This window comes from Crotalus tigris, unplaced genomic scaffold, assembly GCF_016545835.1.
Source record: "Crotalus tigris isolate CLP2741 ecotype Arizona unplaced genomic scaffold, ASM1654583v1 scf7180000017764.6130737, whole genome shotgun sequence".
Taxonomy (NCBI): domain Eukaryota; kingdom Metazoa; phylum Chordata; class Lepidosauria; order Squamata; family Viperidae; genus Crotalus; species Crotalus tigris.
In genome coordinates, this window is record NW_024096618.1 from 2,901,824 (window position 1) to 2,925,160 (window position 23,337).

The 23,337-nt window shown below is 38.6% G+C and overlaps 1 protein-coding gene across 2 annotated transcripts; it reads left to right on the top strand.

The window, feature by feature from the left end:
* Positions 1–5,371: 5,371 nt before the first annotated feature.
* Positions 5,372–22,367, top strand: SERPING1 (serpin family G member 1). Of its 2 annotated transcripts, XM_039341197.1 has the most exons (9): positions 5,373–5,844; positions 8,336–8,446; positions 8,673–8,822; positions 9,595–9,991; positions 11,318–11,455; positions 14,030–14,233; positions 17,744–17,886; positions 20,003–20,222; positions 21,607–22,367. In XM_039341197.1, exons 1-9 carry the CDS (start codon positions 5,785–5,787, stop codon positions 21,855–21,857), a joined length of 1,674 nt encoding a protein of 557 aa, XP_039197131.1. In that variant the 5' UTR covers positions 5,373–5,784; the 3' UTR covers positions 21,858–22,367. The 2 variants fall into 2 exon arrangements, with proteins under 2 accessions (XP_039197133.1, XP_039197131.1); XM_039341199.1 differs by lacking the exon at positions 8,336–8,446 and having other exon boundaries at positions 5,372–5,844.
* Positions 22,368–23,337: the final 970 nt, after the last annotated feature.

The window sequence follows — 23,337 nt, forward strand, 5'->3', positions numbered from 1 at the left end:
CACTAGCTTTGTTGTTGCTCAGATTTCCTAAGGCCCATTTAACTTCACATTCTAGGATGTCTAGACAATGGCTAAAATGATAATGATGAAAGGGAACTTCTTACTGAGTCTTAGGAAAGCTTGCTAATAATGATAACAGTTGACAATAGAAGCAAGTACAGTATTGTGAAAGGTGATAGTCTCTCACTGTGCGTATTCAGGCAGAAGCTAACTACTGTAATGCTTTAATTTGATTTCCTTCACTGGATTGGATATGATCTGCATAGCCCCTTCCAACTTTTCACAATTCCTTTCACAATTCAAGGATTTAAGATTGATACCATAAAAAGGAATATTATTTGCTCTGCTTGCAGGTCTGCTTCTGATGGTTCAAATTTGCTCAAAGTCTAACAACAATAACAAACATGTTTTAAGACAAAAAAAAATAGCCTCATTATAAAAGATGCTAACACAATAATCAAACAATTATAATCATCTTAGTAAAGTTTTCCACACAGTTCACTGCCAGGGCATTTTATGGGGACTTTTTGACTCTAAACATTGGTTTCCTGCCAGGAGCAATGATACACCCTAATCAGCCACTTCTGAACAAGCATCCTCTTCTTTTGTTGCCTCCACTTCCTTCTTGGCTGGAACCCCCTAATATTCTCTCTCTCTCTCTCCAGGACAGATCATCCCCAACACAGGCTTCTGTGGCAAGGCCTCTTATATTAAAGGTGCTTCTGTCTAAACTTAGTCATGGGAGTTTTGTCACTATTACAGAGCACGCCATGGAAGACATTTATCATTCCAGTTGTCATATGCCCTACAGGTAAGCCAAATGCTTCTCAAACAGCATCCACAAGCACAGCTTCACAGTTCTTCCCTGCCTTAGGCAGAAAACATTCAGATATGTACATGTTATGTACATGCATATAGTACTGAATATTGTTCCCTTCTTCCTTCCTTTATCCTTAAATGCACTAGTGGTTTCATACATGCATCTTGCACCTAAAAAGCATTTGTAAAATTGGTCTAAGGTTTCTTCCTGAAGGGAGAGTAGATTCACTCAGATGCAGCTCATTTCCAGATATAACAACTTCTGGAGCCATGCAACCATCATTGTATTAAAATAACTGTGTAATAAAATATCACTTCAATATAAGTGATATAAATAAATCACTGGTGTAGAAATAAAGTGACTCAAAGTTATGCTTGAACAAACCACTGTTAACTGTAAATATTTATATATTCCCTTTTAGTGTAAACTCAATCCATTTCATTTTCTGATAAGGTCTAAGCAGAGCTTCAGGGGAAATACCAGCATTTTTAAATGCTTTGACCTAGAAGTGTTTACTAATATAAGTGCCACTATCAAATCACCTAATAAGCTACTAATGTCCAAAGGTCCAGATACCACACCAGAGAAAAAGTATTATCTCTTGACAGGAAAAAAGTGAAACAGAAGCTATAATATTACATAGAAGTAGTGTTAGTGAAGAATGCTTCAACCCTGCTTCGTAACGATAATTGTTTAATTATGAAAGACAAAGGGAAATGGTCTACTTTCAATAATAACAAATTATTTATATAGAAGGAAACACTTTCTGCACCCCATATAAATCCTCCTCCTCCTCTTCTTTCTGAAATCTAGCTGCAAAGTCTAGTTAAAACATCTCTTTCAGAGCTTGCATAATGTTTGAGATGTCATCATAGTAAGACACATGGACAAAGGGTGGATTGCATGTTTGACATATTTTTGCAAGAACAGAAGGTGAGTCAGAGAGAGACCATGTCTGCAGAAGATTTTGAATGGAAACAATAACTCTGGCTTGGTAGAAACAAATCCCAGTCATAAGCTGTGAGAAGTTAGATGCTGTTTTTCCACTTATGGTGATAAAATAATACAAAGTTGTGTTAAATTTTGAAATTGTGAAAAAGAAACAGCATATTTCAACACAGTCATGATCAGAAAGAGAAAAACTGACATTAAACTGTAGATAACTCTTGCGATTTACGAAAACATGCATCCCTGAATCTATGTACATACTGCACATACCTTGTGAGTTTTGCTGAAATGAACCAGGTGCAGGGTCAGAGATGAAAAAGAAAAATAACATACTGTACTGAAGTGTAAAGTTGCTAAAGAAGGTGCTTCTGCAGTTAAACCAAGATATGAAGTTTTAGAAGCAAAGGTATTTGTAGACCTTCATGCTATTTCAAAAACAACCCATGTCAAAAGGCTACACGCAAGGGATACCCTAGCAATTCTGGAAATTGAAGTCTACATACATATTTTAAAGATACCATGGTTGAGGAACACTGCCCTATAAGATGAGGGAATTATCCAAAAGGAAGCTAACCCTAAGACAGGAGCCTTCAAATTTGGCCCTTTTATGACTTGTGGACTTCAGCTCCCAGAATTCCTCAGCCAGGCATGCTGACTGAGGAATTCTGGGACTTGAAGTACACAAGTCATAAAAGGACCAGGTTTGAAGACCCCTGCCCTAAGTCATGTGCAGGACCTAGTGAGAGATGAAAATGAACAGAAGTGACAAAAAGAATACCACGAAAGGGTTGAAAACTGCCATGGAAATACCTTTTAGCCACATTTCATTTCAAAAGAGGCAATATTTCAAAAATGAGGAAATTGGTAGAAAGGAAGTAAAAAAACATGTCAACATAATATGAACTAAGAAAGTATAATGCAAATCAAGAAAGTCTAGGAAATCACCAGCATGTTTAATGAGCAATGTCAAGAGAACTATTAGATACATGGAAACCCTCAAAGATCATTTCAGAAAATGGAAGTTTGGTCAAATGCAGATAACAAAAACAGCATAGGTATGAACAAAAGAAAGGCAAGTAGGCAATAAAGATTTTTTAAAAAATGATTTTGAAGAACTTGTTGACATATTCATTAATAATAATGACTTCATTGTTTCATTAAATAATTCGGAGGCAGAAACAATCAAATGAGGCATTTGGACTATTGGATACCAATGGCTTACTAAAGGGAGTGAGATAATTGTATTTATTCATTACAGAAAATATGAGATAGAGTCTGAGAACCTGAGGCTGGAATCATAAATTACATTAAACTAAGTGTCTGGCTGGATTAGCACAAAATACTAAACCATAAACCATGGGTTAAACCAGAAATGCTAGATTCATACTTAGCTAATATGAAACAAACCATGCATCCATGTATATATGAATTCTTAAGATGAAAAAAACGTCACTAATAACATTTAAAACCAAGCAAATAGAGACATCTATATCTGAGTTCACACTTAATCCAAATGTGAAATTGCTAATTTTCTAACTAATATCTTTTACAGGCCTTAAAATTAAATTTGTCGGTTGGTTGCTGTCTTCTTTTTTTAAAGTTCTTTTATAGGAAGATTGAAAAGTAGCATAGAATTGGGAACTTCATTCATTTATGACTTTCCAGTTAATAATAAATTGTACAACCATACCTGGAATATTATGTGCAGATCTGTTTAAATCTGCATAATGCTCGGTTGCTGAAATTCTAATTTCAGTCTTTCCCATGAATGATCATAGTAGGAACAGAATGGAGGGCCATTTATCCTGTTCTAAATGAGTACCATAGCCGATTTCTAGAAAATGCAAATGAAGCTTAATATTAGTGATATAGAGTCTGAAGTGGTATAGGGTCTCCTGCTTGAGCAGGGGGTTGGACTAGAAGACCTCCAGGGTCCCTTCCAACTGTGTTATTCTGTTGTTGTTTTCCTTTAGAAGCCATGTGCTGGGGGATAATTCTCTGGTCTAGTTTTATTCTCAGATATAAAACTATGCAATAATCCACTGGTAATTGTATCACTCTTATGCTCAGCTGATCTGCATATCTTCTTCCCCCTCTTATAGTTTGTAAACCATGGATTATGGATGAACATGGGATGATGTAAAATGCAAGAGTAGCAGCAGCAGTTACCTTCTAAAGCTAATTGGCTTAGTGGATGAAGACTCCCAGAAGTTCATAACTTCATGAGGACATTCAAGAGTGTTGCCAGTCTAGGGGAGGAGAAGAATCAAGAATCTTTTGCAGGAGAAACAAAAATATTTCTTATAGCACAGTGAAGACAGATATATTCACTTTTATAAGCTTTTGTGGATCACAGCCATTTTGTTTAATGTAGCTGAGAAAGTGGTCCTTTCATGATATAAAGATAGCATAAGAGTATTGGTTGTAATACTTGAAAACTATCTAAATAAATGCTAAATATGGTGTTCTAGTTATAATCTTTTTAAGCATGTTCTGGCTGAGTTCACATTTTACAAAAGCCACACCCGTGTATCCATTATTTATTGTCTAATAATCCATAATTGACTGGGTTTACGCAACATGCTAAAACCAAACCAAACCAATCACTTTATGACATGTCCTTGAATGCACCAACACAGCCTCTAGCCATTTCTAGAGGAAATATCCTCCTAAATTTTCATCTTCATCTCTTCCCTCACCCACTCCTTAGCCATTCCAGTTTTAAAGTACTATTTTCTGTCTTCTCTTGGCACAAGAGAAATAATTTCTGACACTTTGTGCACAATATTGGTGCTGGCACCTATCAAGAATATTTTAAGTGCTAGTAGAATAAAGGGGTTTTAAGACTTTGGAGGAACTTGAGAAATTCAACAGAGGGAGTTACGTGAAAACTCAGATCAAGAACAAGTGAACACGCTTGTGAAGTGAAATAAGAAAAGGAGGAACTGGGTGCTGGATTTGCTACATGAGAAGAGATTTAATACATATAATTGAATAGGAATATAAATCACATATATATCATAGCATTTTGCTACATGTTTGCAACCAAAGATCATAAAGTGCAAACTGGATATACACAGTTGAATGATTATGAGACGTGGAGATTTTTAGCCTGCTGTTACTTCTCTTCATTGAAGTTATTTCCATACAAAAATCTGTAGCCTATAGATTGCATTTCCAGATCAAGTTTACAGCTACAAAATGTCATTTACTAAATTATCTTCTGAGTTCACAGAGCCCTCTCAAAACAAACTTAACACTATGCAAAAACATTAACTTGATTTAAGCAATCTTTTTAAAATAAGCGGCGAGACCATAATAAGCAGTTTGCAGGTACAGCTTGCTATTGTTTACCAATGTTATCGTTCTTTTTTCTTCATGATAGAATATTCTACAGGCTGACCCATTATTTTATCCCCACCCTCTTGATTTACAGGAATCCTCACTGAGAGGGGAATCAATCATCTTTAATTTTTAACTGATTATGTTTAAAGCCAACCAATGGACTGTTCATAGTCCTCCAATTTCACTCCTCTTGTGCCATTCTCTCAAGGTAAGGTAATATATGTCACAACTGTCTGATTCTATTATCTATTAGAAGTTTGCACAAAGAAAGTTGCTTCTTGTTCTCCTGTTTTTCTTCCATCAGAGAACTTCCTGTTTCCCCTCCTTGTTTGAAAAATCTCTTTATTTCATCATATTTTTCTAATTGTTTCTTTCCAGCGAGATCTGTTGGACTGCTGGAATTCCCCCAGAGAGAGTGAAACTAAGTTGGGCTTAATCACATGATCAGAGATTGCGAAAAATGGGAGAGAGGAACATGCCAACAGCTAGAGAAGAACAACAAGGAGTTATTTGAGACGGGGAGAAAACCAGTGGCTGCTCTTCAGAATTCCTCCAGCAAGAAACTGTTTTGATATTTTTCAAGGAAGAAGATCAGAGAAGTAGGAGAGAGGCCTCCATCTTTGGTTGGGATTAAAAACGAGAGTCATTTTTTGGGTAGGCTTTCTGCCATTATGAAGACTTGGCTGGTCCTTCTGTGTTTGGCCATTATGGCCATATCGAGTCTTCAGCAGGTGAGTGCCAGTTATTTACCTTATTAAGAGCAATGGAGAAGATTTAAACTTTTATTCGATTTCTGAGAGTATGCAACATCCTAATGTTGGTTGGGATAAAACTAGAAAGATTGCAGTCACAGGAGCAAGCCAAGGTTATGGTGGCAAACCTCTGGGACCCAAATACTGCTGATGTGGTTGATCATGCAGCTAGAGGCTGGGATCTGCCCTGCTTTTTTGGCCCTTTTAAGCTGGTGTAGGAAACCCCCTTCTGATTACTGGGCACTACCATCCATTCCCATTTTTTAGTAGGACTATAGAGGAGAATGGACATCTGACTTTGTCATTGGCATTTACCAATGTAGTGCCTTACCAATGCTTTTATAATACTTGTTAGATTTCATATATGAATTTTCCTATGTACAGCTTTAGTGATGGGAGTTCTAGTCTTGTAGTGCTCAGAAGATAGTCCGAAACAAGAGAGAAAACTGCATTCTGGCAGCTTATGTGTAGCTGATTCTGTCACCAATAAATGCATTGCAGGGTTGTTGTTGTTGTTTAATGCTTCTGGCTATGAGGATTTTTTATGACCATTTTCTGGTTATTATTTCTTGGGCTGTGTGAAGGTTCTTTGCTTTCCAAGCACTGGATACACCACAGCATAGCAAATCTGTACACAGTGCTTTATTGCACCACACACTTTCCCCAACAACAGGTTACTGTTCTGGGCCAACTCTATCCTTTAGGGCTTGCGACCTGCTGCTGCTACTCAGCCCTTTGTGCTCTGTGTCCTTCAATACTCAATTCTTTAATATTCAGTTCAAATGAAATCTTAACATCTATAAAGTAGCAAACAACCGTTATTATTTTTTTCAAAAGGCCCTGCAGTAGGTGGGATGAGGTGCTGTTTCAGTGTGGATGCTCTTTTTCTGGTTGCTATTGAGCTTCCAGCAAAGTTCCAAGCTCTAGGCAACAGCCTCACCAGGATATGCTGCCCAACGTAGCTTGTGATTCTGGCAATTGAATCCTCTTGCCTGCTTGTAATAGCTACCAGTTTCCAGGTGTTGCCTCTACTTCCCTGTTTGGTTATCACTTTTCCTCCTACACCCCCCCCCCTCTGTCTTAGCATTTGCCATGGTAAGGTAAGGGTCTGGGCCAGGTGAAGCTGCCATTAGACATCGCCCCCTCCCCTTGAAACACCAGAGTGTGGCTCCATTATCATAGGCTTGGATGCTTGTGAGTACAGTTGTGAGTGAATGTATGATTGCACGAGGGACGTGGTGGTGGGAAGCGTTTTTGCCTGGCTGCAGCTCTTATCCAGGGCACAGACAGCAACCCCAACTTCACTCCCTGATGGGGCCAGGGATTAGGCAGCCCATTTTGCCTATTCCCTTATCGGTCATCGCCAGCACTGCCTTTCCTTTGCAGCACTTGTTCCTGCAACAATCATTATTGCTCTGGACTCCCCCTTCTCCATCCCAGAGTCCCCCTCTGCGCCTAGCCTAACTGACAAGTCACAGACATGGGAAAAAGTTGAGGGGTGAGTGGGAAAGAGCACCCCGATGTTTCTCATGAACCCACCTCCACGCCTGTCACCTTTTCCAACACAGGCCTAATTACTTTGGAAAGAGCACTAAACTCGTGTCCAAAACTAGCCTGGTTGAAAATGTGAAGGAGGGACACATTATGAAACTGGAGGAGCACCTCCATATTTATAAACTGTTAGACAACTAAACAGCTGGCTAAGCCCATTGCTCAAAGCACTTGCCCTTATTTGCCCAACCCATCCATCCAATGCATTAGTGAGAGCAATTGCTAGATGGTCTCCTACTAGCAGATTGTATTTAATGGTAGAGGAAACAAAGCCAGAAAAATGCACCAATTGCTTTCCTTAATTTGTCTTCATTAAAACTGTTAAGGACAGCAACACATACTAGTCTTGCATTGCCGCTCAATGGGACTCAGATGTCAGGGCAGTACACTCTATATCAGCACACTCTTCTGCCATGTCATGGACTGGAGAAATGCACATTAACATGCCCAAGAGAAAAACAGTCCTTAGTGAACTCCCTAGAGAGGAACCAAGAAGCCAATAGGATTCCTAGTTCAGGTCCTTTGTGACCTGACACTGCCACCTCGTGGTTCAAATTAGAGTTCAATTTTCAATGTTTTCTAGGACAGTGCAAATTGCATGCACATCATATATTTATCTCAAAGGAGAATGTCTGAATTTAAGACAATCCTCTCCACAAAAGAAGAATAGACAACAACACCTCAGCCTGTTGCCAGCAAATCTAAGTCTGTTTTTAAGGATAAATTATTAGGGCAGGAGAGTATTCTTCCTTCAAATATTGAAGATTTGAATGTTGACTGTTAAAAAGTTGAATTATCTATTTGTTAACCAAATCAGAAAGCATTGTTGATATAAGAAATGCATGGTTACTATTTAGGATTTAGAAGATTATGCATTTAAATAACAGGGGTGTATTTCTCCGTCACGCCTTCCATCAAGGTTGCATACAGAAGAGAAACAGTTGCTGAGATGACTGAAGAATCTAAACTAAACAAATGCCAGGATGAAACTGTTTGGCAGAGAATCACATCATGGTTGTCGGGAGAGCAGGTCTGATTCAAAATTCAGATCACAATTGTGTTAACTCTTATCAACTAACTACTAACACAATTTTGTTCATTCTCAAAAGGCATGTCCTTTAATTTTTCCTCCCAACTTTGAACTAAAACTAACATAATATAGTAACTAGCTTCTCTTTTAAATCAGAAAGAAAAGGTATTGTTTATGATGAAAGCAGACCACATTGATTTATCTAATGAGGATTTATTTTTTTAAGAAAACTTGCATCGTTGCCGAGATAGATAATAGAAATGATATAACACCTACTCCTTTTCAAGAGGCTGAGAGAAGTGAAGAAACCGAGCAAACTCTGGATTCAGATACCAACACTGAGGATAAAGGACAGTTTGAAGAAGAGGACAATCAGGTGTGTTGGCTAATGGAGATCAGAACAGGAATTTTTAACTCTGCTTTCTTTTGCATTGAAAGTAATAGTCAATTTATTTTTAAAATTTAGGTATTCTACTATCTTAAATTTATTAAGGCATTATTACCCAGCAGCATTTTCATTCTGCTTTAGAAACATTATTAATACATCTCAAACAATTACCATATGGTCATGAAGAAATAAAAGAAAACATTTATTTATGCTCTCTGGTCAGCATGCAGGAGAAGATATGTATTTTCCATGTCTCAGAACCAAAAATTTAGAAAGAACCATTTAGGATAAAATGTCTCATCTGCTTACAGCAATCATCAGTGTCCAGGACTGTCTCATTCTGAAAATCCATTCTCCTGCGACTTTTCCCTGGAGAAACTCAGCAGTATAAATCAAATGAAAGCCATGCAGCAGGCTGTGTGTGTCAGCCTGTTCAAAACCCTAACTTGTACTGAACTTAAACTTCTAATTTATTTTGTTTTGTTTTAAGGAACAAGGTATTGCAGTTTAATCTTTTAGAGTTCCTTTTATGTGAAATGTTTTCCAAAACCGATTCTATGTCAAATCCATCTAAACTGCAAAATGTCAAAACATTTAATTGTGATTAACATGCAGTACAGTGCCAAATTGCTTGTTTTTTTATTTAAACCCTAGATATTTGGAGTTGCCAATTATTTTTGCTTTTGCTGATATACAAAAAAGCACAAATTCATATTTGTATAAATGTAATCCACTATTACTTAATATCAACATTTTACAGTTCAATTTAGGTGAGGATGCACAAGGACCAATAGTGGAAAATGGAAAAAATGATACTAATACTGTGACAATCGAACAGACTGTCCCTGAAAATCAGGATCCAGAACTTCCAAATGTCAAAGAAGAATCTACTGAAGTTTCAACAGAAAGGTCAACCACGGCAAATACTACCCCAATTCCCACAGTGTCTGATACCAGTTGCCCACCCGATTCATGCTCACAGCGCTGGAAACCGTGGCCTGCCTGTGCCCAATCCACTGCAGAAGATGAGCAGAAGCTGGCTAAGGCTCTGTCCAGATTTTCGCTTGAGTTCTATAAAATAGCAGTCCAGAAAAATGATGGCAACTTGGTTTTCTCACCCCTTAGCATCATAACAACGCTTTCCAATCTCCTATTAGGTAAGAATAAGCCATTGGGATCTCCTCTTCATCTTTATTTCTCCTTACCTGGAGGACCTGCAGTGCAATGTGAGTGGGTCTCCTGCTATGTGTTAGCTCCTTGAATTATGTTTGCATGAAAGGTTCCCTTGTATACTACATTTTAGTATAAAATACATTCATATATTTTCATACTTTCTAAGATATTATGTTTCTCTGAAAAAAATCCCTAAGTTATGAAACATCCTTCCTATCTGTCATACACATCCCTGTTTCAAATAGCATTGCTAATACAGTAGACACATTTCTATCTTCCCATCTCGTTCTTGTTGTAAGAAAGCTATAGTATTAAACTAGGGGCATCTTCATTTAAACTAAGTATAAAGTTCCTATCTTTCTAGAAGTGAGCCACATTCACTTGGGAATCATTGGCAATCTAAATGAATCTTTGGACAGATTTTTTTGCAGCATTTGTTCAAGATATATTTGTGTCTATATTGTGTCAGGCAGCTAAGCACAATCTTATTATTCTGATTACTATTGCTGAAATCCCCTGGGGAGACCATTCATTTTTCACTAAAAGGTTTTGCGCCAACAATCAAATTCCAGCTTCCTTTCATCCAATCTGTTTTACTATTTTTGCCTAACTTCTTTCCTTCTATGGGGCCTTACCCACAGAACATGAGCCAATGCTGCAAACTGAATCACTTATTCTCTGGTCTAAGCACTTTTTTGCTCCCCAGAAAACAAAACAGTCAGCTATCACCCAGGTATCTTGGGCTACAGCTCCCACACTTTTTTTGCCAGTGGCCAAAAGTTGACAATGTTAAGGTCCAAAATATTTGAGGGCCCTAGACTGTGTTACTATATCTGAGAAGAAACAATTGCTGCACTTTTACTTAATCCACACCTCAAATGCTGGAAACAAGCTGGGAAATCTGTTGAGCATTGTCACACTAAATCATCCAATGGTTAGTGATTAATGTCACATGAGTTTAACATTCTCTGTTGCTGGAAATTGTGTTAATAAAGCCGGAAAATGTACAGTCTACTTCATTAACAAAAAGAAACACTGGTACTGGTTTATCCACACACTGTAAACATTCAGGTGTGATCTTTGCAACATGAAAGTCCATTAAAGTGAAGGGTAAGGTCAGTGAAGAGGTAGCATGTGTCTAGGTCTCAGAATCAAGCTCAGGAGTTAACACTTGGCAGCCTTGAAAAGTAATTGTCCAAAATCCAAGAATTTGGGCATTGAAAGAGTAAATAAATAGGTTGCAGGGAAAAAAAAATCTGTATTTGCCCAATGACAAATAACCGCTCCATACACATATTTTTGTCATTCAGGAGCCTGTGATGAAACTAAAGATCGTCTTGAGAGTCTGCTGTTCTATCCTAAAGAATTTGCATGTGTGCATAGAGCCTTGAAAGTACTTGGCAAGTCCGAAGCCCTGACTTCAGCTAATGCGATTTTTTACCAATCAGGTGAGTAAACAGTTGGTTTTCTTTTAACTAAAGGCCTGGTTTTTAGAGGTCAGTGTGTTCCAAAATGGAAAAATCTTCTTGGAACACAACTGAAGTCTGCCTTGTGCTGGAAATTACAGTTGAGATTCTCTTACAGTACTTCAGCTTGTACAATTAAATTCTGTACAAGTATAAGATATATTCTGCCAGATGTTTGGTCTCATCACTAGGTTAAACTCTAGACCAGTCTACCCTAAGGGAAATTTCAAGATAAAATTGTAAAAGCCTTTTGTAGCCTGTTTTCAGTTTGATGAGCAAATGCCACAGTAGCCTTCCCTAATCTGTTACCCTTTGGGGCCACAGTTTCTACAGTTTTTTTTTAAGGTTTGAAAAAACTAACTTATTATAATTGGATTTTTAGCTAACAAATGTTACTGGTATTAGTTTCTTTTTTATTATTATTCATATATTCCTAAGACCCTACAAAAAGATTTGTTTGTGTATGTGTGTGTAAGTATGTTATAAGCATTTGTGAATTTTGAACCTTTTAATGATATTATTATAACTTATATTTTCTTTGCCCCTTTGATAGACTCAGTCCAAAAATAACTTTGGCATGTTTTTAAAACATACAAATATAAAATATGGCAGCAGAACAAAAGTGAAGGCACAGTAATTTAAACTATTATGCTTCTCCTTTCTTCTTCTAGTGACATTTTTGGACTTATTGTAATTGAACATTTTTGTTGTTGATTTTCCCTTTTCTGAGCACCCATAAATATATGTTTTGTGGTACTTCTTACCTGGATCCATAAGCAGGATTCTATTTAATTGCTGTTTATAGAATTGGGCTATGGGAAGTTGATTATTCAGATAATTTCCCATAGTGCAAATCAATAAATAGCATATTAATACATAGAATGATAGGATTGGAAGGAAACTTGAAGATCTTCTAGTCCAATCCCTGGCAGGAGATCCTATACCATTCTGCACAAAGGGCTGTCCAGTCTCTTTTTGAAAACTTCCAGTGATAGAGCACCCACAACTTCCAAAGATGAGTCATTCCACTGATTAATTGTTCGCTACTGTCAGGAAATTTCTCTAGCTTGGATCTCTCTTTAATGATCTTACACCTGTTACTTCTTGTCCTGCCCTCACTTGCTTTGGAGAATAAGTTGACTCCCTTTTCTCTGTGACAACCATTCAAGTACTGGAAGAATGCTATCATATCACCCCTAGTTCTTCTCTTTGTTAGACTAGACATACCTAGTTTCCTCATTCGTTCATGATATGTTTAGCCTCCAGACCCTTTATCATTTTTGTTGTTCACTGCACTCTTTCTAAGGTCTCAACATTTTTTTTTTTTTTTTTGGTATTATGGTAACCAGAATGGTTACCATGGTTTTCGCAGTTGCAATGTATGGCTGTGAAAGTTGGACCATAAGAAAGGCTGAGCGCAAAAGAATTGAGGCCTTTGAACTATGGTGCTGGAGAAGACTCCTGCGAGTCCCCTGGACTGCAAGGTGATCAAACCAGTCAGTCCTAGAGGAGATCAACCCTGACTGCTCTTTAGAAGGCCAGATCCTGAAGTTGAAACTCAAGTACTTTGACCACCTAATGAGAAGAAAGGATTCACTGGAGAAGAGCCTAATGCTGGGAAAGATTGAGGGTAATAGAAGAATGGGACGACAGAGAATGAAGTGGCTGGATGGAATCACTGAAGCAGTAGGAGTGAGCTTAAATGGACTCCAGAAGATGGTAGAGGTCAGGAAGGCCTGGAGGAACGTTGTTCATGGGGTCGCGATGGGTTGGACACGACTTCACAACTAACAACAACAACCAGAATTGGAAGCAGTACTATCACTTCACATGATCTTGAAACTAACCCTCTGTTGATGCAACTTAGAACTGCATTAGTCTTTTTGGCAGCTGCAGCACACTGCTGGCTCACGCTTAAGTGATGGTCTATAATAGGGGGTCTTCAAACTTGGCCCTTTTATGACTTGTGGACTTCAACTCCCAGAATTCCTCAGCTAAGCACACTGACTGAGAAATTTTGGGAGTTGAAGTCCACAAGTCATAAAAGGGCCAAGTTTGAATACGGCTGGTCTCCTAGGACACCTACATCTCTCTCATAGTTGCTCATCTAAAGTATATAAGTGTTCTGTTACCACTTTCTTGCCTATTTTGTGTTACATTTCTATTCTATCTCCTACGATGCTGCTTTTGGTAGGTTGGATTATTGTTTCCTTTTGTACAAAGACAGGTGCAAAGAATGAATTAAGCAGTTCTGTTTTCCAGATGAGTACTTCCAAAGGAAATTCTATAGCTTATAAAGAAATTGATTATAAATCTCATATAAGAATCTCCTTAAAAGCACTTTTCTGGTCCCTTAAGAACATGAATTAATGACAGTATAACATATTCTCTGTAAATGAGCCACAGTGGGAAACCATCCATCTTTATCTTTTAAATGAATAGTACACTATAAAATCTTTGGAGAAAAAGAATTATAAATATGTTTATTGTAAGTGGTACATGCTTTGGAATGGCCTACTGTTTGAATTTTTTTAAATCTGTATTTTTGACACACAGCACTTAAGATGGGAAGTGGATTTCGTAATCTAACAAGTACATTCTATCAAACCAAGCTGAAGCTCCTTAGTAACAACACCTACCAGGCAGTAACTGATATCAACTCATGGGTGAGTGAACGTACTGGTAACAAGATCAAGAAACTCTTGGATGACCTAGATCCTGATGCCCAAATGGTACTCCTCAATGCTGTCTACTTCCACTGTAAGTAAAATATTTTAGGGATTCTGCACTTGGCATCTTACTCTCTCTGATTTCCTGTAGAAAGGGGTTCAGTCAATCTAGAACTCACTGCCATCATCATTTTTCTGAAGAAAAAAAAAGAAATAATTGTATTCTTTGTAGCGTGCATAATGTGAGATTAAGAGTGGCAATCACTAAAGGATTAAAAATACAATAACTCTGTTATATTGTTATGCTGTTGTTATGTTATTAAATCACATATAGAAATTAAAAGTTTGGATATTGGCATGTGTTGGTTAGCTTGTGCAAGGCAGTTGTGGTTAGCTCAGTGTGGAGCCTCATGTCCCAGAGGCAATATGATTCATGACACCAAAGGCCTCATCTGGCGATTCCAGTATCTGAAGAGCCTTTTTCACCAGTATTGTGTAAGATTCATCTGGTGCGTCCAGTAGCTGAACTGCTGAATGGGATCTAGAGCAATATAAAGTGAAGCAAATGTCAGTCTTGCTTTCAGTTTATAAGTGGAAAAGGAAGATTACTTTTCAGAACAGCTTTCAAAGGTATGGGTTTGCATGAAGTTTTGTCAAAGCTTTGTACAATCCATTGTTGAAGCTTTGTACAATCCATTGTTGAGTTGCTTTTACAAAAATTCTAACAAGAGGAGAGAGACGTGGAGGAGGGGGGGACTGTGACAATATCATTTTCCATGCAGATTTAATTATCTTTTTAAATGAATTCTTTAAGGAATTTCCTACAAAATATTGCCAAGCCAAGTTATATCTTTATAATCTAATCACTACCTAGTTTATATTTGCATAAAACATGAAGGTTCACACAGCTTCTTGGCAGTTCAGAGGCCTTACTCAAAGGAACACTAGCAATTTCTTCTGTGCCTCACAGATGCCACATCAGATTCTCTTGCACCATCTCCTCAAGACTCTGTGCCAGTGGTGGCGAACCTATGGCACAGGTGCCAGAGGCGGCACTCAGAGCCCTCTCTGTGGGCACGTGCACTGTCGCTCCAGTCCTAGGCCTTCAGCTAGGTTTTATAAAACCTTTTTGCTTTAGGCCTCCGCTGCCGTGTGCAAAAAAAAAAAAAGGTTCAATCAATCAATTTCAACTACTCGCAGGGAAAAAAAAGATCTTGCAAAGTTGGAATTGATTGATTGAACTTTTTAGTCCCACCCAGTCTGCCGTTACTACCGCAGCCACACTCACCCAACAGGCCACACCCAGCCAATGGACCACACCCACCCGGCACCCAACAATGCATAAGTGGGTTTTGGGTTGCAGTTTGGGCACTCAGTCTCTAAAAGGTTCACCATCACTGCTCTATGCTGAAATGTGATTTGTCTCCGATGCACACTGTTTCCCTTCAGGTTTTTTGGAGTAACTTTAGTCCTTTGTTCCTCAGGATATTCCTTCTGTCTTATGACTTTTTCTTTCTTCCAAGGCTTTTTGGTAATCTGTCTCTATACTGCTGCCTCTGTCTTTGAATATTACCATCTTTCATTCAGCATTCCTTAGATAACTAGTCCAGTGGTGGGATTCAGCCAGTTCGCACTACTTTGGCAGAACCAGTAGCTAATTTTTTTTTGTTGCCCAGGCCCAGAATGGACTTCCAGAAGCGGCACCCACACAGAGAACCGGTTGTTCACATATTTGAATCCCACCATTGAAACTAATCCCAGTAGCCAATGTATAACTGAGGTGACATTGACAGTTTCCTATGCACATTGAAATTCTAAGATACATCAGGCAACCTGGTTTGATGCAAGGAACTTAGTTAGCTAGGCCTTCAAGTTGGGCCTGAACATTCATGACAGTATGGGCAAATATCTGCCATGCTGATCTGTATCCAGTAGTAATCCAAGGACAAACCAAGTAAGGTTTGTCTGGCAATCATTTGGCTCCCCAAATTGTTCCCAAACTCTTTCATAAAGCAGTCATTCATTATTCTGAGATCATTCTTAAAATGGATTCATGCTGTACCTCTTCAGAATTGTGACACTAGCAACTGTTATTTATTTATTGAATGAATTTATAGGGGTGTCCAACACATCCGTAGTTACTCTAGGTGGATTAGAAAATTGAAAATCCTCAGTACAGAAACCCATAAGCCCAGCCCAGCTGCTGTTGGTGTGGTTCCACATATCATGGAACCCTGTTCAAATTGTTGATTATTCTGTAGAAGCAGAAATGGAAAGAGATGATTAAGCTTCATCCCTCCAACTGTGAAACACCAAGGGATGCCTACTTTCCCTAACAGGGAAACAATTCCATTTAAATGTTTGCATCTATATTTGTGGGTACACACCCCCTTTAAATGTTTGAAAGCATAAAACAGACTGGAAAAACGCAATGGCAAGTTGCTTCAGTATTTTTATTTTAAAAAAAGCAACATGGATGGCCAACAAGACATCAAGAACTGAGCTCAATTGAAGAAAAAAATATTTACTTAATACACTTTTTTACTTCATTTAAATATTATGAGTTTATATAAGCTTAATTTAAATTTATTCACTATTTAAATATTATGAGCTGAAGGGAAGACTTGCCCACAAGTGTAAGTTGTTTGCCCTGCTTTCAGGTCAGCGTTTATTGATAATCACAGAGTGTATCTACCTAATCCTTGAAACTCATCCACACAATGTTGGATTTAAGCATCAGTTGATGTGCTTTCTTTGTTTTAGGGTTCAGGACATTTGAACCCACCCATTATAGACCACTACAAACACAGTAGATACATGTAAGTCAGGTCACTAATATTTGTTCAACAAACCATTGTAAAAAAATAAAATCCCTTGGGTCTGCTCCATGTATGAACCCAGCCATGAGACAAGCAGCCGGAAAAAGAAAGTGCATGTTCTGAGGCTGTCAGTTTCTACTTTAAAAAGAGTTCTTTACAGCATTATGCAAATAATTGTATCAGACATTTCCAAAAATGTTCCATCGTGGAGCAGCTAACCTTTGGGCAAGACTAGCATATTTATTTTATATATTTATTTTGACATTCATAACTGAATGACAGCTTATGTGACCTGTGTAGTAGACTGCATTAATTTTTAGTGAGATTCAGCAGGGCTCTTCCTACTTTCTTATATAGTTGAGATATATGTATATGTTATCCTTAATTACGCTAAAAATATGAATTCTGAGTATACTCATATTTAAAAGAAACAATTGAACACCAGGATAAAATACAAACAAGACTGTTTAATACACTTAGCTTTCATCGGCTAACTACCGACATTGTCAGAGTAAAATGTCAGCGTTCTGGGAGCTTGCTTATAAAGCCGGCCATTTTTGTGCTCTGCTCATTGAGCAAGTTACTGGTCTATCCACCCCAATTGGCCATACACAGATTGATGCAAGACAGTTAGAAACAATACGTTAGCCGACAAAAGCTAAGTGTATTAAACGGTCTTGTTTGTATTTTATCCTGGTGTTCGATTGTTTCTTTTAAGCATATGTATATGTATATGTACACATAAAGAGGTTCCCTCTTATCCAATTTCTTTAACTTTTCAGCCAAATGGAAAACTATATTTAAAAGAAAGAATACAATCTTGGAAGATTTCTACCGTCCTGGTCTACCTTCCATCAAGGTACCCATGATGACCAGTAAGAAATATCCAGTGGCCTCCTACTTTGACCCCAATTTGCAGGCTAAGGTAATGTGCATATGACTAGGACAGCCTCTTTCAAGTCCCTTTTATCTAATCTGTACTTTGTATGAAATATTCATATTCCATGAATTCCTTGATAGATAAATTATAACAAGGACCTAGGAGGTAAGGCTTTTCTATCACAGCATTTGCACTCTGGAACACCCAGCTGGTCCCAATGCTGACATTTTGTAAAGCTTTCAAAAGGTGGCTGTTTTCCCATCAGGGAGCTGGAAAGCTAAATGGTTCTGGGAAATGGATGTGTCATCTGTTGATGTTTTATGTGGTTCGCAGTTGCCATTATGTATATATATTTGATTTTTAAATCTTTTTAGAGATAGATGATAGATAGACAGACAGACAGACAGATGATAGATAGGTAGATAGATATAGTAGATAGATAGATAGATAGATAGATAGATAGATAGATAGATAGATAGATAGATAGATAGATAGATAGATAGATAGATAGATAGATAGATAGATAGATACCGGTAGTAGGCATAGGGATAACAACAAAAGCAGTAAATTTAAATGCAAATACTCTACCTATACCATGAGAGTTATTGTTCTCTAGAGATACATGGTATTCCACTTTCATGCCCAGCATTTTTGCTCTTTTGAGTTAAAAACCATTATTGGACTGGACAAAGGCTGGCACTCTCTCTTTTTTAGTATTTTAAAGGCCAGAATTAATTCAGAGGTCTCAAACAAGTCTATTGATCATGCCATTCAGGTGGATGGAGGGAGTGATAGACAGACAGATAGATAACTAGATGATTGCATCTTCTCATTCCTCTGCATTAGCCAGACTCAGTTCATTTTGCTGGGAAAGAGATGGGCAATCTAAAGCCATGTAATCCTTGAACCTTTATTTGTCGTCTTTGGAATCACTCTGATCATGGCTGCAGAAAACTGGTAATGAGTGGAATCATAAATCTATAGAGTATTGAAACATAGCTTAAAACATAAATAAACTCATAAAACCTCAAGAATCACTAAGGAAAGCATGGCCCAATCTACTTCGCACCATTATCTGCCACCTCAGCCTTCCAAAAATATTAAATGCAACTTCAACCATGAACCCTATAAACTGCCTTGGGGCAACAATCGCAACTCTAGTTTCAAATTCTGGGTCCAATTCTTGTACCTTCCTAATATCATCTTGCTTAGTGATTATGGCTAATGTCCAAAGATCTTTAGAAATTGTAATTCTGTATTGAAGCAGATAATTTTTAGGTTCCCAGGAGTGATACTTTTAAGACATTACTGTACTATCATTTTTTTAGCAGTCAGATGGACAATGATACTTAAGTCATGAAAGTGGGTGAGACTTATATTTCCATAGAAAAGGTTGTCCCATTAAATCTAAAAGAAAGATGGCATACACTTTAATATTCTGTCAAATAGTATTAAAATCAGTGGCTCCATTTCTTAGTGGTTTGTGTCTAACTTTTGACTGGGTGAATTCTACAGTTCTGAGGTCCACAAAATAGGCATTTGGACTGGGTTGCCTATATTGCTCTTTCTGTAAGAAGAACATAACAATAACTTCAGTGTCATAGCAAAAGTATCGTTTTATGGTTTCTTCAGGAAAAGGCAGGAATGTAAAATTGGCTTGGCACTAGATTGGGTATGTATTCTAATCCCTGAACAATTTTCTCAATTTAATGCTTTCCAGATAAGATGGACCTTAATCCCCTAATTTCTAGTCATGCTATTTGCATAATTCAGCACATCAGGAGAACACCAGATAGGGGAAAGCTGTCTCCAAAGTCATAAGAAATCGCCTTCTACTGTTTCCTCACCAGGTTAACAAAGTTGTGCCTGCTTACTCAATACAAGACTCCTGCTGCTGAACTGGGCAATATATTTAAACTCTTATTCAATGAATTTCTCTGCAAAGAAGCATTTTGTGGAATTTCTTAGGGTTTATTCGAGTCTTTGAGCCCACAAAACTCCTTGTCATTCCCCAAATGGTACAGTTAGAGAACATGGAGAATAGCAAGTACAATTTAAGACTTATTACAGTAAAAAGAAAGGGAAATGAATGTTTTTCTAAGTCAAAGAGAGTGAGACTATGGGAGACAGGCTAGAGGCTGATGGATATTTCCTTTGTCAGGTTGCCCGGTTTCAGTTGCATCACAATTTGAGTTTGGTGATCCTCATCCCTCGCTCCCAGTTGACAAGCCTCTCTGAGATAGAGGAACGTCTCACTGCAACAGTCGTCATGTCAGCTCTGAACAGGCTGGAGGCCTTGCCTTTGAAGCCAACAATAGTAACGCTGCCAAAATTTAAGCTGGAATCATCTCAGGATCTTACTGAAATCATTGGAGAAATGGGTAAGAAAAATTAAGAAATTAAATCAATGGGATCATTAGAGGTGAGGAGAATGTATTTGCTACTTTCAAGTCAATCAGGTCAGTCAATGGTGAGAAGAAGAAAAAAACAACCTCAGTGCCAATCCTAGCCATATTTAATTCACTTCAATTATATAACTTTATTCCGAGAAGAAAAAAGCTGCCATCTCTTTTGCTCCTAGAGGGGTCTTTTGGCATCATCCAAAACTGATATTCTCAAGAAGGATACCTGGCATTGGCATTGCTCAAAACCTGCTGGAAAACAAATAATTTTGTTTTCTCTTTCCCGTATTTTCTTCTTCCTTGAAAAAGTGAAGCTAATTAGGGCTCACATCTCATCTCTGCTTCTGGGATTACAGGTAGTCCTCAATTTACAACTACAATCGGGACCAGATTTTCTGTTGCTAAACAAAGCAGATGTTAAGTGAGTCACACCTGACTTTATGACTGTTTTTTGCCATGATTGTTAAGCAAATCAGTATAGTTTTTAACTGAATCACAAATCCAACTTCCCCATTGACTTTTGTTGGGAGGCAGCTGGGAAGTTTGCAAACAGTGATCCCTTGACCCTGGGGCACTGAAACCTTTGTAAATACATTCTGATTACCAAGCACCCAAATTCCGATTACGTGACCCTGGAGATGCTACAACAGTCATGAATGCAAGTGCCTGTCCTAAGTCACTTTCTTTTTCCAGTGCTGTTGCAACTTCCAATGGTCTGTAAATGAATGGTTGTAAGTTGAAGACTGTCTGTAACTTTGGAGGGTAAATAATGGGGAAATAGAAAAAAAAACTTTTTTCCTGGTTCTGTTTTCAGTGAAGTTCTCTTGAATAATAGAACGTCATTAGCGTTGGGGAAAAGAAAACGCTATTGAGACTTTTAGGGTTGTTTTCAGGTTAGTCACTTTGGCCTCCCTTGTGAGAGGATACTTGGAAAGATGGCTGTAAAAGAAAGAAAGGAAGAAAGTAACGAGAAAAGATAAGAAACATATCACACGCATAAACATTAGGTTAATAGAAGTTGACCGAGTACAGTATGGAGCTTTTAATTAATGTTTAATTAAATAGGAAGCTGTTAATTATTCTAGGTGAGAGAACATTGCAGAATGGGATTGACCTGCCAATATGTATCACAGAAAGACCTTTACGAGGAGGGAGGGGCATGGCCAGTTATTAGAATAGTGTTATTACGAATACTATATATGTCATAATTCCTCTTTAAATAATTCTGGAAAAGCAGCATATCTCAGCTATGTACAAAGATGGAATGTGGAAATGACCTGAACATGGAGTTTTGCGGATTTAGATCGAATTTTAGATCTAAGAAATGCCATTTCTTATGCATTCTTTCAATGTTTCCTTTCAGATTTTGGGCTTTTCTATGATGCCGATTTGTGTGGGATCGCTCCAAATGAACCAGTCGTCGTGTCCGGTGCCAAACACAAAGCTGTGCTACAAATCTCAGAGGAGGGAGTAGAAGGAGCTGCCGCAACAGCAGTCAGCCTAGCACGCATAGCCACAATGTTTGAAGTGCAACAGCCATTCCTCTTTTTGATTATGGGGGGTCAAGGAGTCCCAATCTTTCTGGGACGGGTCACCAATCCACTGGCTTCATAATTTTTCCATGTCCTCCCAACTTCCATTTGTGGGACAAAGCCAGCTTGCAGATTGCCCTAGCACAGTGTTTCCCAAACTCGACAATTTTAAGGCACGTGGACTTCAACTCCCAGAATTCCACAGCCAGCGTTGCTGGCTATGGAATTCTGGGAGTTGAAGTCCACGTGCTTTAAAATTGTCGAGTTTGGGAAACACTGCCCTAGCACAACCTAAAAATATAGGCAGGAGATTTTTGGAACCGTGATTCCATGTAACACATTTATATAGCCTCTTCTTTTTGCTTCCATTAAAAGGTTCTGTTATTTTTATCTTTTTTTAAAAAAAAAAAAATCTGCTCCCTGCTTCTGGGTGTGTTTTGTATATCCTTTTGCATCTATGAGCCCAAGAGAAATCCACCTCTTCTCATTTATGCTGTGTATGAAGTCAGTAAGAGGGGTCCTACCATTTCTGTAAGTTTGACCTCTCCTATCCTCTTTGGTCTTCTAAGAAATAAAGTATAATTGTATTGTCTCTTTGGACTGTTATTGCTATATCTCAGACTAAGATTTGCTAGAGAGAATTTGGGGTAAAAGATTTTTGTCAGTAGCCATTATCATATAGCAAGGTCTACCCATGGTGACCTCAGAACTTCAAAACCAACTCTCAGTCTGCATGCTTATATGACACTGGCTAATTTGCAGATTTGAATCAACCTTTTCCTTGCTCAACAGTATCTGAATTTGAAACTGGGGCAAAGTTGAAGTTTCATCTAAAACATTGTGGTTGGGAGCTTGTGGGTGATTTGTGCTCTCACTGGAGGAAACCACTGCCTTGCCTTGCCTCTTAAGTTCTAACTCTTCACTCCCCAGCTGCCACCCGTTCCATTTCTAGAGCCTGAAGTTTGCGTTTATACCAGCGGTTCTCAACGTTTGTGTGACGGCGACCTCCGTCACACAAACGTTATGCGCATGTGCGGCACGGCGCGCATGCACGGCGGTGCCCCCATGCACAGCGCGCATGCGTGGTGCCGCCCCCCGGAGGCGTGACGCCGCCCCCAGAGGGGAGAAAATGGCAGATCGCCGCCTTTGGCGACCCCCGAAAAATGGTCGATCGACCTCAAATGGGGTCGCGACCCATAGGTTGAGAACCGCTGGTTTATACCATTCTCTTTTCCCCCATGCAATCTTCTGGGTAGTCTTCAGGGACAGCCCCAGGTAGAGCACACTGCAGTAATCCAAATGGAAATTTACCAAGGCATGAGTGACTGTGAGCAAGGCCTCCCTGTCCAGAAAAGGGTGCAGTTGGTGCACTAGATGAATCTTTGCAAATGTTCCCCTGGCCATGGCAGGAGCAGGAGACATGAGTCACTCTAGGACAGTGATGGCGAACCTTTTAGAGACTGAGTGCCTAAACTGCAACCCAAAACCCACTTATGCATTATCAGGTGCTGGGTGGGTGTGGCCCATTGGCCGGGTGTGTCTGCGGTAGTAACAGCACACTG

What these genes read in the sequence shown, in the direction of transcription:
- SERPING1 (XM_039341197.1), top strand. Translation starts at nt 5,785, where the DNA reads ATGAAGACTTGGCTGGTCCTTCTGTGTTTGGCCATTATGGCCATATCG. An exon ending in CCATATCGAGTCTTCAGCAG is followed by an intron (nt 5,845 to 8,335) that starts GTGAGTGCCAGT and finishes CCTTCCATCAAG; the next exon opens with GTTGCATACAGAAGAGAAAC. An exon ending in TTGAAGAAGAGGACAATCAG is followed by an intron (nt 8,823 to 9,594) that starts GTGTGTTGGCTA and finishes AACATTTTACAG; the next exon opens with TTCAATTTAGGTGAGGATGC.